Source organism: Anabas testudineus, chromosome 19 (genome assembly GCF_900324465.2).
Source record: "Anabas testudineus chromosome 19, fAnaTes1.2, whole genome shotgun sequence".
Taxonomy (NCBI): domain Eukaryota; kingdom Metazoa; phylum Chordata; class Actinopteri; order Anabantiformes; family Anabantidae; genus Anabas; species Anabas testudineus.
In genome coordinates this window covers 10074162-10088487 of record NC_046628.1, presented here as the reverse complement: position 1 = coordinate 10088487, position 14326 = coordinate 10074162, and the positions used below count along the sequence as shown (strand labels likewise).

The window sequence follows — 14326 nt, the reverse complement described above, 5'->3', positions numbered from 1 at the left end:
TTATCTGATTTTGCAAACAGGTTTGAAGTTAAGTTGCACTTCTAGTAAAAACTTTTAACACTGGGTGAAGCAAGACTTGTTACACTATACAGACCCACTCATAATCATCATCCAATTGATGTTACAGCTCCAGGCATGAGATTTAGTTGTTCATGCTCACACGTATTGATTTATGTGTCAAACTTCAATGTGAATGATGTGGATTTTGTTTTTATTGCAAGCATTGTATTTCAACATGCTTTTGTTTGGTGGCAAGAGAGAAGTCCTCACCCAGCTACTTCTTTTGTCGATGGTATGTTCCTGAGAAATGTGCCATTTACGTCTTTTTGTCAAAACAAACTTAAATGGCCTTACTTTGTACTGATTGCTCTTGCGTTGTCATGGTTTCACATCCATTAGCAGAATAGCTGGAGATTTGTTTGACATAAACTGAGGTAAAAGCACTCAGTGTTTGTCTCCTTAAAATAGTAGTGGCATTTTCTCCCATAAAGTGTCTGTCTGGCAGGCAAGTGGCGATGCTGAAACTTGTCAAGCAATTTAGTGGCTTGAAAGTTCATCCCCCAACTGACAAAAAGGCATCACTGCCTGACTCCTTTGGGTTTCTGAGTTTAGCGTAAGGTGCCACTTCACACGCCACATTTAAGCCTTTCGTTGAACTTTGCTCAAACTTTTCCCCGGCTCTGGTTTGCTGACACTTTCACTGTCTTATTCAACTACTTTCCCCTTCTCCATCAATATTTCAATGCTTTACACTTTTTTTTTTTTTTTATTATCTTCTCTGAGGTCTGTAGTCCTGACAGTTTGCTAGATAACCAGTTGCAAGCGATCTAGAGGCCAAGGAATGACTTGATAATTGAGTGTTAAAGAAGCTAAAATCATATCAAATGAAATCCTGAAAGCAACATTTTTCGCTTTTCTCTGTGCTGCAGCGTTGCACTATTGCTGTAGTTTTCAGTGTGACTGGTAAATGATGCTACAATGTAAGAGAATGGACAAATGTAGTAGGCAAAGATTTGAACTCTTGGGAGGTAAAATAATTTCGCAATGGAATCAACAAAAGCAGCAGCAAGAGAGTAAAATACAAAACTCACAAAATGTTCTTCTCTGCTTCTAGCCCAGAACTGTTCAGGCCTACGGACATGTTCCCAATGCCTGGAGCAGCCTGAGTGCGGCTGGTGTGGAGATCCTAGCAGCACAGGGAAGGGCCTGTGCATGGAGGGCTCCTACCGGGGGCCAATGAAGAGGGTGACCAAGCAAGGCCAGTCCCAGGATATGAGCCTGGAACTGGGTAGCTGTCCTAAAGACAAAGGCTATGAGTGGGCCTTCATTCATTGCCCTGGTAAGGGATCCACTTCCTGTCCTTCTTACTGAAATTACAGATCATGTATCATAAGTGTATCTGCAGTACTTGAGCTGTTGTTATTACCTATTGACTATCACGTCTTAGGTTTATAAAGATGTTCTTATCAAGGATTCCTGTTACAGCTTCCCTATGCAACTAATCCCTCCCTGCTGACTCCATGCAACCTTATGCTAGTAAGCTTTTTAATGGTTTCATCAAGCCCCAGTCATACAACCACGTCATGCAAGGTCATAATATCCCCACTGTTACTTGTAATTTGAGAATGTGAGACATACTCAGTGGCTCAATTGTATCAATAACATGTAAAATTATTTTTGAGTTAAAGATTAATATAATTGAATAATTGTAGAAGTCATATAAATATACTTTAGCTTGGAATTTATATCCTAATAAAATATTTGATGTTATTTTTGCATAGGTATAAATTATACACACATAAATTGTAAAAGATGCAGTGACTAGGTTAGAAGTGCATTTTTAAGTGACCTTAGTAAGTGCCCAACCATCATGCAAATTTTAGTGCTAGAGGTAGGATGTTATAACTAATTTCAAAGGGGGAGTTCAATCTGCACTTACCAGCTAAAATATTGGGGTTATAAACACTGGGTTAATTTATAAATCAGTCCTACATTCTTATGTCTATTTCCTTTTCTTTTAGGGGTCTAATTTGTATTTTCAATATGGCACTAGGTCCATTATATTATACTTTAATATAAGATATTTTATTAAAAAATCCTAAAAGGGACATCTTATTAAATAATTATTAATGTGGCACAAGCTACTAACAGCTCTAATGAGCAATAACAACAATGCTACATGTAAAGTGTGTTGGCCTTCAGTCAAATCCTAGGTCTTTGTTAGCTGCAGTAAGGATGATGAAAATGATTGTGACTTAGAGACAGATGGAGGTTGTGAGCAAACATCTTTGCAGAAGGTCACCCACATTGTTTGAAAAGTTAAAAATAACATTAATTTTAGTTCTGCTTTGTGGTATCCGTCTCTCTGCTCCCACAGTATTGATACAGACCATGTGGTAGTAATCAGTTTCTTAACGTGTTACAACCTGAAACTTTTATGTTCATTTATGTCCTCAATAACAACAAAAGCAACTGCAGAATGCTAAAGCAGTGAACTTGGCTTTGAACCTGCAGTTTCTACACCACTCTGTTTCCCTCCCCAGCATGCCAGTGTAATGGCCATAGCACGTGTGTGAACGGCAGTGTGTGCGAACAGTGCCGTAACCTCACCACCGGTCCTCACTGCCAGACCTGCATGCCTGGTTACCATGGAGACCCAACCAATGGTGGCAAATGCCAGGGTAAGTGCTGCATCGCTGCAGAAATGAGTTATTCTGCACACATGAAAGTAAATTAATTTCCTTGTTATTGTTTTGGGGAAGCAGTCAAGTGATGCATTTTAACCTCAACCCCTGTAACATTTTCTCATTCACCTGTGTACTTTTCATTTCAGTTAACAATAGAGCATTACATTTAAACAAATACAACACAATTCACCTCCTCTATTTCTCTGCTTATTTTTCTAGACCTGTTGTATGTGTGTGAATGATGTTTAAAATGCCTGACAAGCATGCAGTAATACAACATCAAAACCAACAGAGGGCACTATAGTGTATTGATTAGGATTAGTGACAACTTGTCTTCCAATTTGATTAATGAAAATCTCACCATAAATGTTTCATTAAAGAAAAACAAGGCAGAAAAATAGTCTGTCAGTTGGTTTATTTTTGCTTCTTCAACACAAAGGCAGCAAAATGTCAACATTAACATTGGCGTGAGTGTAGAGCAGATGTGCTGCACTGCAGGAACTGCAGGTGCAACTGAAGGTCAAATACTCATTGTGGTTACTGTGTTTTTTCATCCATTGCTTTGTAGAAAAAAAGGAATGTGCATACAACATGTATCATGATAAAGAGACACAGAGCTAGTTGGCTATGTGAGGAAATATTGACATTTTAAGGGCAACTTTTATACAAATCTCAGCAGATATAATTGATTGTCTTGCTAGATTTCAGCACGTGTTTTGTTTTTGGATAGTTTTGATTGAGTTTCTGACAAACACAGAATGGAAATTTATTATCTGTTGCTCCTGCTCAATGCAGAATACATTATCTTGGGTGACTGCTACCCATAATTTATAGAGCAATCCTGTTTCCAAAGCAAAACCACATAATGGCTGCTGGATTTAATGTGGTGAATGAGTGAAAACAGCAGACGAAAGAACATTAAGTCACATATAAAATAACATAATGTGTATTTGATAACTGTCTCAGGGTGTCTTTCTATTAGGTGAATTGGAGATGAATTGAAGACCGGTAATACAGACCGGTAATTCCTGACAAGTTTCCTTGTCAGGAATAGATTTACCTGTACTGACCCCTTATGAGACATGAATAGCATTCCTGAGAAATTACATGGAAGCTATTGTTTGACCTGCCAGACCTGGGAGCCTTGTGGTGTTAGACACCATCATTACTTCACATACTATTACTGTAGCATGTAAAGTGAACCTACACAGGTGAGCATCTGAAGGGAATATTCTCATTCTCTCATTCTTATGGGGCCTTAGGATGAAATGACTCAATGAATCCTCATTATGCTCTATTAGTAAATGCATATGTATCAATGAGGTCATATGAAAACAAGAGATTTATGGCATATTTAATGTTGCGTAGCAGAACCTCCTTTTAAATGTGTCCTGCACATAATAAAATGAAATCCCTGTTTCACCAGCTGTCAATAACAAGAAGTGCAGGACAAAGTACTAAGACACCCAGCCAAAAGCTGCTCTGTCACCTGAAAAATTCATATGTACCATCTTGGGAACTGTGTCCACTGACCCTTCTGTAATACACCTTGTCAGTGTTTTAAAGCTTAGTGAACTGAAAGGATTAGATCAGTGTTTTGTCCTGGAAATGCAAACGTGAAAGCATGGCACACTATAGCCATTTCAGAAGCCAATTCACTCATATTTCACACATCATTGCTGCACTTTTTATATTCCACTCACATAAGTTGTGTCCTATCTAGAGGGGCCATATTTTTATCCATCATGTATCAGATCTTTGATCTTTGGTCAGCCTTTTTTTTTTTTTCTGGAAAATACACTTGTTTACCAGATGCACAGATCAATATCAATTTCATGTCCATGTGTTCAGTACAGCAGAAGAGATGTTCATGGCTTTTTCAGGAGATGCTGAAGCCAAAGGTTTAAACTGAGTTTGGGAATGTCTTAACTGATGTATACAAGCGCACACACAAATCAAACCTCACTGTATCCACATATTTGGCTTTAGTCTAATCTCTGATGTCTTTGTCTCTCTGTTGTCTCTTTGTTACACTCTTTCTCATCTTCTTTTCCATCTGTGCTTCTCTGCACCTTCCAGCCTGTAAGTGTAATGGTCATGCTAGCGTCTGCCAGGTGTTAACTGGCAAGTGCTTCTGCACCACCAAGGGGATCAAAGGAGACCAGTGCCAGCTGTGAGTACTCCAACCACATGCTCTCAGACACACACCTACAACCATAAAAAACCTGAAGTAATGTTCAGATCTATGACACTAAGTTAACATGAGCGACTTACTTTGTTCCAAATGGAAATTAATTATTAAAGGTAATGTTATTTTAAAGTGAGTCTCCTTTAATGAGCTATCTGATCGGTTGAGGTAAGACCCCGACGAAATCCTTATTATTTTAGGCTAGACCCAAGTGAGATAGATACAAAGGATCAACTGCTTGTCTATTTAATTGTTTACATTTGCTGTTTTTTAATTCAAATTGACTTGATTTGATATTAGAATTATGACACAGTTTGATTTTCAGTAACCCTTTGTTTTAATTATATAAAGGGATTCGTACACGGTGAGGTTATGGTTCATGCAGAAAACAAAACAGCCAGCAGTAAATTTCAAATCAAATAATTCAAATGACCACTAGAGAGATTTATGATTTTCATGAAGGGGTCATGTGCATTGATTTCTGACCACTGAGGGCAGCCCAGCTTCTTCTCATGTGAGGATTTGATGCTGTAATTATTCAGAGGACAGAGAACCATCAGTTGGCATTATCGGACTGAAACTCCACCCTCAGGACTATTTGTGCTGACACCGTGGATTCCCTTAGTGTAGGAGGCCCATCTCCACTTAGCTGCCTGCTTTCTCAGTTGTAAGCAGAATTGACCCTGATGTTTTTAATACCCCTAATGCAGTAAGAGTTATAGAAGAGGTCACTGACAAACACATGCACACCCACACACCATGATAGGGTTTTGCCTCGCTGTCTTAGTCTCTAAAATCACAGCCTCAAAGTCTCTCTGCTGTGTGCTGAGGTTTTGTCATCTTTTGTTATTTTTAGTTTCTCACGTTATCTGAATTAATTCACAGCCTTCGACAAAATGTCAGTTTTAAATATTGTCAGATTTTATGTGATACTGAACTGTGGAGCTCAAAAGCAGTATTCAGGAAAAGTCCTAGTTGAGACATCTCTTCAAATACAATGACTTACACTTAAAACTTAAACTTACATAAACACCATCTTTGTGCTAAGGGAATTACTTATATAGGGCTTCTAGTAGTCAAAAAGACTGATTTTAACTTAACCTTTAGGGTTTTCTTTAGTTATATGGGCAATCAGATGATCACATATGTTTTTTTATCGAGAGCTATATAGAGGAAAGGTAGTAGAGAGTTTAATATCATTCATATACATGTATTCCCCAAGTTAGAGACATAAAAAGAAATTAGATTTAGCGAAATCACCCTTTATGTGATAAACATTATTATTTATGCTGACTAGATATACAAATGATGTGTTTAGTTATCATGTATTTGTGGTTTAAACATCTGCCAGTATCTGGACATTTTTTTAAATACCCTTTGACACCATGAGCATTTGTTTAATTGGAGATACTGTAGCAGGGGCCCGGCAGATATCCTGAACAGAGACAACCACCATGTTGGAACAAACATAAACTGCATCACTTATAAAGGCCTAAAATTGATCAAGTTCATCACTTGAAAATTACATCAAAGTCTTAACGGCATTTACAACATACAAGAATCTCATTTAGTGAGCAAACGCATGAGTTTGATGGGGGGAGAAAGAGAGAGAGTTAGGGAATGAAGAGAACTCAAAGCAAACAAAAGGCCAAGTGCTCAGAATAAGAGAAGAGAGGATGGAGGCCAGTGAGACCTCTTCAGAACCCTGCTTTCTGTTGACTTGGAAAGTAAATAAATGGCTCTTTGCAGAAATGACAAAATGTCACATTAATTTCTGCTACCAGATGGAATGCGGTGTGCCACAATGCAGAGCAACACTCACAAAGCAGGTGGCTAACAGTGGATTCAACTCATTTCTACCCTACAAAATCAGAGTGGAGAATCGGAACGGGCCAGGCACCAGCAGGCCAATCATCATCAGCCACTTAGAGGGAGGATGTGCCCACACAGCTCCAGAGCCAGCTTTGGGAAGGTTCCTGCAACCCATTAGTGATTATGAGCTTAAAATTTTGCCAGAAACATAAACCACCAGAATATGTTGTTAATTCAGTCCCATTTACAGACTGTAATTAGATTGGTGTTGTCATTATAAACAGCCGTCATTTTAGCGGTGTCTTTAATCTTAAAATCAAGGCACATTTACACATTCAAACATGTTAGGGTAATGAAGTAATCCCTTTTTTCAACTCTAAACTAGTTAGGATCTATGTATTGACTAACAGGGTGGTGTGTTTACCATTCCATGTTAGTAATATAATTTCTGGTATCTCATTACATGTAATCAGTGTCTTGCTCAAGCCCTGTCAGACACTCGCTCACTCCATCCCACCATAGTCCTTAAACAAAAACCTCTACACAAGGTTACTCTGCCTTTTCTACACCAAGGTACACACGTGCATGCTTTCAGACACACATGCAACGCAACCTCCAATGCCATTAGTAGCTCAGAATAATAGCTGCCGTAATCAAGTGAAGGGTGCATCAGTGCAGAATGGAATTGTTTTTGAAAACAATTGATGAGGTCCACGCTGTGTTAGTAATGAGTCAAACAACAGCGGTGAAGGAAATATTTCTTAATATTGTGCTCATTTGGATGCATACATGTACATCGTGTAGGATTCTTGTTGTGCTTTAGCCACGTGAAAGAGAGCAACTCTGAGAATGTTTACGTGTGTGTGTTGGCTTGTTTGTGGTCTGCATATGTGTAAAGGACATTGTCTGAGTTCATAGCACATTTGTTCTGTTTGCGTGTGTATTTTGCAGGTGAAATCACACAGTGCACAGAGGCATAGACAAAGGTTCAAGTTGAGTGTAGATCAAATTAAGATACAGTGTAGGGGAGGGAGGGAGAGGAAATGTGTGCATGCATGCAGGTGTAGATTAAATTAAGATACTCCACAGAGGAGTTGCGTTATACTCTAAGTGATGACCATATGTGTACGTGTGAGTTTTGCCATCTGCAAATGCCAGGCAGCTGAAACGCCCCAGACGTGATGTTCTGTAAGGTTCGAAAGCCTGTGGCGGCATTTGTCCTCCATCCTTTGTACCGTGGTAAATGAACACCCTACCGTGTCCTTGCCTAACATTAACAGTGGGAGTGGCGAAGCTGGCTACTCTCCAGCTCTGTGTCCTGCCGTCATTAGATCATTCAGAGAGCTGATTTCAGAATTTGCTGGTTAGATGTACAATCATCATTGATCAGGTTAGTTAATATTGTTCATATTGGTAATATTGTTATTTACTGCTGCTGCACGTGTAAATGTCTGGGAGCAGTGTGCAGCTCCTGTCACATAGCTGTTGGTGACATACAATGTGTCTGTATTAACACAATGTGATTAACATTTTCATCAGTATTATAGTCATTTTAATCCATTAACTGACTGCTTGAGTTACAGTTTTTACATGTTTTATTACCCACTCTAGTCTCACTCTGTATATTCATCTGATGATATTTATGGTGTTGAAACACATCAGATCACACATAACACCCTCACCTGACTGACATTCTTTGCGTAGTACTTTCAACGGTGATACCGTCTGTCTTGTGAATTTAGAATGCAGCAAAACACCCGATGTTGGATTATTTTTAGGGGCAGAGTCATCCTTGTTCACTGTAAAATCACTGACAGCCACCTCCTCCTCAGTGGCATCCACGTTTCTCAGTCCCCTTGTTCACCGCAACATCATCTCTGATGTTCACATTTTAACAAGTTTAATGGGTTTTCTGTTAGAAAAACTAAGTCAGTGTGAATTTTTTCTAATTGTTCTGTCATTTTTCAGTTTATTAGCAGAGTGATAATAGTGTAGTTCACAGTGCACTGTGAAGTGTAGAAAAGATTATGGGACCAAGCAAAGAGATGCATTACAAACAAGATAAAGAACACTGCTTTTCAGTAAGCACCCTTCTCCTCTTCACCAGACTTTGGAAACTCTGGGTCTGATAAAACCCGTACACATGCACACTCAAAACATGATATCTTGATAGAAATCAGTGGATGCCGCATTTTTTTGCTTTGTCACACTATTTTGACTGATGTCATAATGGTATGTGAAAATTGTTAGTGTGTTTTTAACAGCCTGACCTTAAAAGAAGTAAGAAACCTACTCACTATTGTATTTTTTATAAGTAAGGGGAAGTAAATTTCTTTATATATGTCTTTATATATTAAAAACAAATTTTAAAAGAGAGCCACTTTATGTAAATAAATAATTGGAATTATAAAGCATAATAAGTATACTCAAGAGTAGGTTGCCTCTTAAATTTTCTCCTAATGAGTGTCACCCGTGTCTGGACAGAACCAAGCTAAACTCACTGACCAAATGTAGTCAACATTTTGAATGGGGTAACATAGGGCTTGATAACAGAGAGTAAACATTTAGCTTACATTCATATTCAACTTATTTTTGATGCTTATTTCTGAGATTTACCTTACTTTAAAAAACAAAACTCAGGACATTGTTATTCTCAAACTTTTTGCCATTGACAATCTAATGTAGTGAAACAATCATTTTCCAATCAAAGGTAAACAAGTTATGTGCTGCGAGCGTTGTGAAGATGCTCATCCTGAGCTTTGGTTATCAAGCCTGAATCCTAATGCTGTGTGTTATTAAGCTTTAGTTAAACTTGCCCTTGGCTTTGTCTAGCTTGTTTTGAATTTTGTATTACAGTACTTTCAGTTGCCACACGCTGAGCTCTGTGAGGTGGTCGTATATTGAGATGGTTGCATGTGACTGTGTTGCTATGATAAATAAAAAAAAAAATCTAATTAACTTTTACAAACTATCAGATTATTTCTTCTTTGTTAGAACTAAGAGAGTTGATGAGGCGCCAACAGCAGGAGCTAAAGCACTCGTACTTGCCATATCCTGCTCCTGATAAGAGGCATTCTTGCTCTCAATCTGTTAGCACTCTTCTTCATCTTGTTCTCGTCTCTGTGTTTTCTTCACTGCAGATGTGACTCAGAAAACCGTTACCTTGGCAATCCACTCAGAGGAACCTGTTACTGTGAGTAATTCTCCACTGGATAGCTACGTGCCAAAGAGACAACTCATATGCACACACAAACACATGCACACACATGCGTCGGCTCCCTCTCCCCCTTTCTTTTCACTTCTCCACTTCCGCTCGGGGCAGATGGGGCATTTTAGCACTTTGGCACCAGGGGCGCTTGTTCGGTGACAGAATGACTTGCCGTGAAAATGTCAAGTGCATCAGGAGTGAGTGATTGAGCTAATCAAGGAGACAGAGGAGTCAAAATTCTCAACTTGTCTACTCGCTCATTCAATCACCCACCTACTCATTCATTTATTTACAAAGTTGACTTAATGTTAGCTTCTACAGAAACATCTACCAGAGTGAGTGATGCAGAAGGCTGCTTTATGAAAAAAGAAACAAAACATAAAGTTGACAAGTGGTAGCACATCTGTGCTTGTATTTCTGTGTAAAATGTACATGTTGGTGTTTGTGCGTTTATTTGGCATGATGTTGTGTCCTTCACGGTGCTACAGTACTTAGTGATTTGTTATCTGCCTTTCAACACTCTGCTACTGACAACAGAGCCATTGCCAAGGTTTTGTCCCTTTTCGAAATGCCATTGCCTGACACCAGGCTCAATGAGAGGAAGACAGAAAACTAAAAAGCCTGCAGCTTGTTTTAACCTCTACACAGGACTGGGACTTTTTTTATTTTTTTAAGCTCTGTTACATTGTATTGTAAACATGACACTTCATGAGGCTGTTGACCGTGGATCAACACGCTACACTGACTGCGACATTATCCAACACAACTTCACTGTGTATTATTTGACCTGTCACTGTAGCTAGTGATTCTGATTTCCCTTCTATTGTTGTCTACAATACATTGTACAATGACTAATGGGAAAATAGTGAACAGTTAATTAAGAAAACGTCATTAATCGCTGCAGGGGATTGTTTGGGCTTGTTGTCACGGTCAGGTCTTACTAGTTCTTCTCTGCTTGATGAGAAAATTGTACACTTGATTGCAGTCATTGAATCTGATTGCAGACATTTTGATTTCACTTGTCTTCATCAGTCAAACTGTTACTTGAAAGTTACTTTTGATCCCATCACATCGTTATACATTAATGCTGTCATAGTAGTCTCAAGTCGCGTAAGCCACAGCTGGCAGCTCAGGTTGCGTGCATATTCCTCGGGTAGTCTCTTCTTTTTATGTGCCTTATGTTGTGGAGTGATAGGAAAGCATATAAGACATTTGTGTTTGATTTTTCTAAATAGATAATCTACTGATCGACTACCAGTTCACCTTCAGTCTCATCCAAGAAGATGATAATCATTACACGGCCATCAACTTTATGGCCTCACCTGAGCAGGTAACTATTTCAGAAATCAAAGTTCTCAGTCTGGAAACAGAATCAGCAACACCAGAAATGTATCTTTGTGAGAACTCAACACTCTGTCAAACCTCTGCACATTTAGCTCTGATGATCATTACCTGGTCTGTTCAGGGCTTTCGGAAGTCTTCATAACCTCATTATAGGTTGATATATGTGTCTCTGATTTTATTATGTAGTTTACTATAAAGAGGCTGTTGTGTCTTTTGTTTGATGATATCCATTTATTTTACATTAAGTTTTGTTTTTATGTTCATCAAGGCAAACAAGAACTTGGACATGTCCATTAATGCATCCAACAACTTCAACCTCAATATCACCTGGTCGGTGGGATCAACAGGTACTTTTTCTTTAAACCCTTCACTATATTTTTGTCCTTTTCTTACACAGATTTCAGTCAAACCAGTAAAAAGAAAGTAGGTTTTGTTGTGAATTATGTAAAAAGATTTTAAGGTAATTGGCTAATAGGTTTTCAGTATTACGCGTTAGTCTGTGAAAATACATTTTAATATTTTAAGTTATGCATGCATTTGTCAGAAGTAATCAGAATTAGGGAGGTCACATCAAGAGTTAACTTACATTATGGTGTTTTAAACATTTACACAAAGAAAGCCATAATATTTTGTAGCATTGAAAGTGTTGCATAGATGTTTAGACCGACTGTCCTACTGCATAATTTGCCAATCCAATATGAAATGACTTTCACTCAATTTAGCTTGAGCATCATTAAGAAGCCATTTTCATCCACATAGACTGATTTTTACAAACAGGTCAAACACAGACTCGGGTTGATGAGATATGTCTTTATTTATTGTCATTTCAACTGTCACCCACACATTATTTGCTGAAATAGTGAAATTTGCCGTTCAAACAGACCTAAATATCACAAGGGTCTCAGTCAAAAACCCTTGTTTGATCATTTCCAGTCATTATAATTGTAGTGACAAAATAATGCTGTTCAGATCATACAATTTGGTTGCCAACACATATACACTACTTAATTGTAGTTTTTAGATGTCAGAGGCTTTAGAAACTGTGTTTTTGATGTAGATGAATTGTAGATTTTTCATTTATTATTAAATGAATCATTTTGTCTGTAGGTCTAATAGATATAACAACAACATACCTCCATGCTGTTAATGTGTACTGTGTCACTGTTGAGTGGATGTTATAGGTCCGTTCAGGAAAGGCACCCAAGGACACTGCAGTCGTTCAGTACCTCTGTTTATCTTGTACCTTAACTTCCTCTCAAGTCATCTACTGCTTTCTACATCCCCACAACTCTGACATTTTCCAGCCACTGAAACCCGTTAACCTCCTGCACACCTCTCCACCACCTTAACCTTTTCGGAGCGTCATCATTAATATTTGAAGTTGCGTCCCCTTTCCCCTGCAAAGACATTGTGTCTCAGAAGGAGCGGCAGCTTCTTCACAATCGACAAGAGTGTGAAGCGCCTTTGGGTGGGGTGATGAGGGTGATTTCAATTAAGATAAACGGTGCTCACGTAGCCACACTCAAGCTGTCATTTTCAGTTCTTTTGTTTCAGAGCCGTGGGTTGGAATGTCAATGTAGAAGACCCACTGACATGAGGAAGAATAAGAAATGACTTAAAACATTTAGATAGATCGAAAATAGAGTTTTATTTGCTAATGCATTAGTTTTTATTTCATAATGGGTATTAAGAGGCATTCATAAACAGGACACTCTTCAAAGTTTGCTCTTTATTCTTGACCCTGTTGAATCTAACTGGAAGAAAATCCATTGTCTTTTGAAATCATGTTGTCAAATATGAAACCGCCATTCTCAGACTTGTCAGACGTGTCGTGTCATATCCACATAGTCCACTCATGAAGTATTATAATATATAGTTGATTTGTGCAGAGTTTTGTTGTCATTATGCAGTCTACGTTCACTCTCACGCATTAAATCACAAATTCTAGGTCTCAAATATGCTAAACGCATTAGCTGATAGTGGTAATATGGATTCAGATGATGAATATGTACCGACATGCCTTGGTCTTGACCTATAGACAGCAGCATTTCAGTCCCTCTTTCAAGCACTGCCTTTCTCCCACATCCACGTCCATTTAACAATAAAATATGGACGCTGTGCAATTACACAGTAAAACTCTACTGTTTCAGGTCAACCAAAAAGAAGTGTAATGCACTTAAGACACAATAATAATTGCTCATGAGAGAGCTTTCCTGTTGTCCTAGATGGCTTGATAAACCCAGTAATGGATTCATAATAATATGTTGCAGTTTGTCCAACTCCATCTCTGTATGTAGGTGAACTTAGTGTGCACCAAATGGCAGCGTGCTGAACATAAACTTTTTGCCCCAACAGCTGGAACCATCTCTGGAGAGGAAGTACCCATCGTGTCCAAAACTAACATCAAGGAATACAGAGACAGTTTCTCCTGTGAGAAGTTCACCTTTAGAAGCAACCCCAATATCACCTTTTATGTCTACGTCAGTAATTTCTCATGGCCCATCAAGATCCAGGTAAGGACTGTGCTTGTGACCTTCAGCTGACTCATATGAAGCAGACAACAGTGATTTATTCCTTTCTCTCTTATGTGTTTTGTTGTCTCAGCTTTCATATTGCGCAATACATGTGCCTTTTGTTGTTTATGAACAATGAGTGCTGGTTTTTTAAACAGAAAGAGAGCAGAGGAGAGAAGCCATCTTTGCAGATGCAGAGCTCTGTTGTTGCTCAGAGTAATTTCAAGTGCACTTTATTCTAATTACAGGTTTAATGAGCAATGGTTAGCGTCCATAGGTGCACAGCTGTTTGTTTGTTTTTTTTTGTTTTTTCTTAAGAAGGTAAAGTCAAAGCACCACGTAACCTTTTCTAGAACTTGCTTTAAATGGAGAAGATTAAGGCTTTGATGTGGTGAACAGGGTGAAATTACAACACCAGGAAAAATGCACATTTGATGATTTCTGGGTTTGCAGGAAAACAACAATTAAGCTATTTTCAAAAACGTGCATGGTTTAGTCCTCCAATCTATAAAATCTAATGAAGCTGAGGACCACATAGTACTAAGGTGATGTGCAGTGATTTTATAGCTATGAA

At 38.5% G+C, this 14326-nt stretch overlaps 1 protein-coding gene across 1 annotated transcript in view; it reads left to right on the top strand.

Annotated features, from left to right (window-relative positions):
• The window catches only part of atrnl1b (attractin-like 1b), a 54255-nt gene that overhangs the window by 17898 nt on the left and 22031 nt on the right, over positions 1-14326 (top strand). Inside the window, exons 18-24 of the mRNA XM_026351258.1 lie at positions 1115-1339; positions 2544-2681; positions 4767-4860; positions 9828-9880; positions 11131-11225; positions 11508-11586; positions 13595-13752. Coding sequence (XP_026207043.1) covers positions 1115-1339; positions 2544-2681; positions 4767-4860; positions 9828-9880; positions 11131-11225; positions 11508-11586; positions 13595-13752 — 842 coding nt within the window. The remainder of the gene's footprint in view (positions 1-1114; positions 1340-2543; positions 2682-4766; positions 4861-9827; positions 9881-11130; positions 11226-11507; positions 11587-13594; positions 13753-14326) is intronic.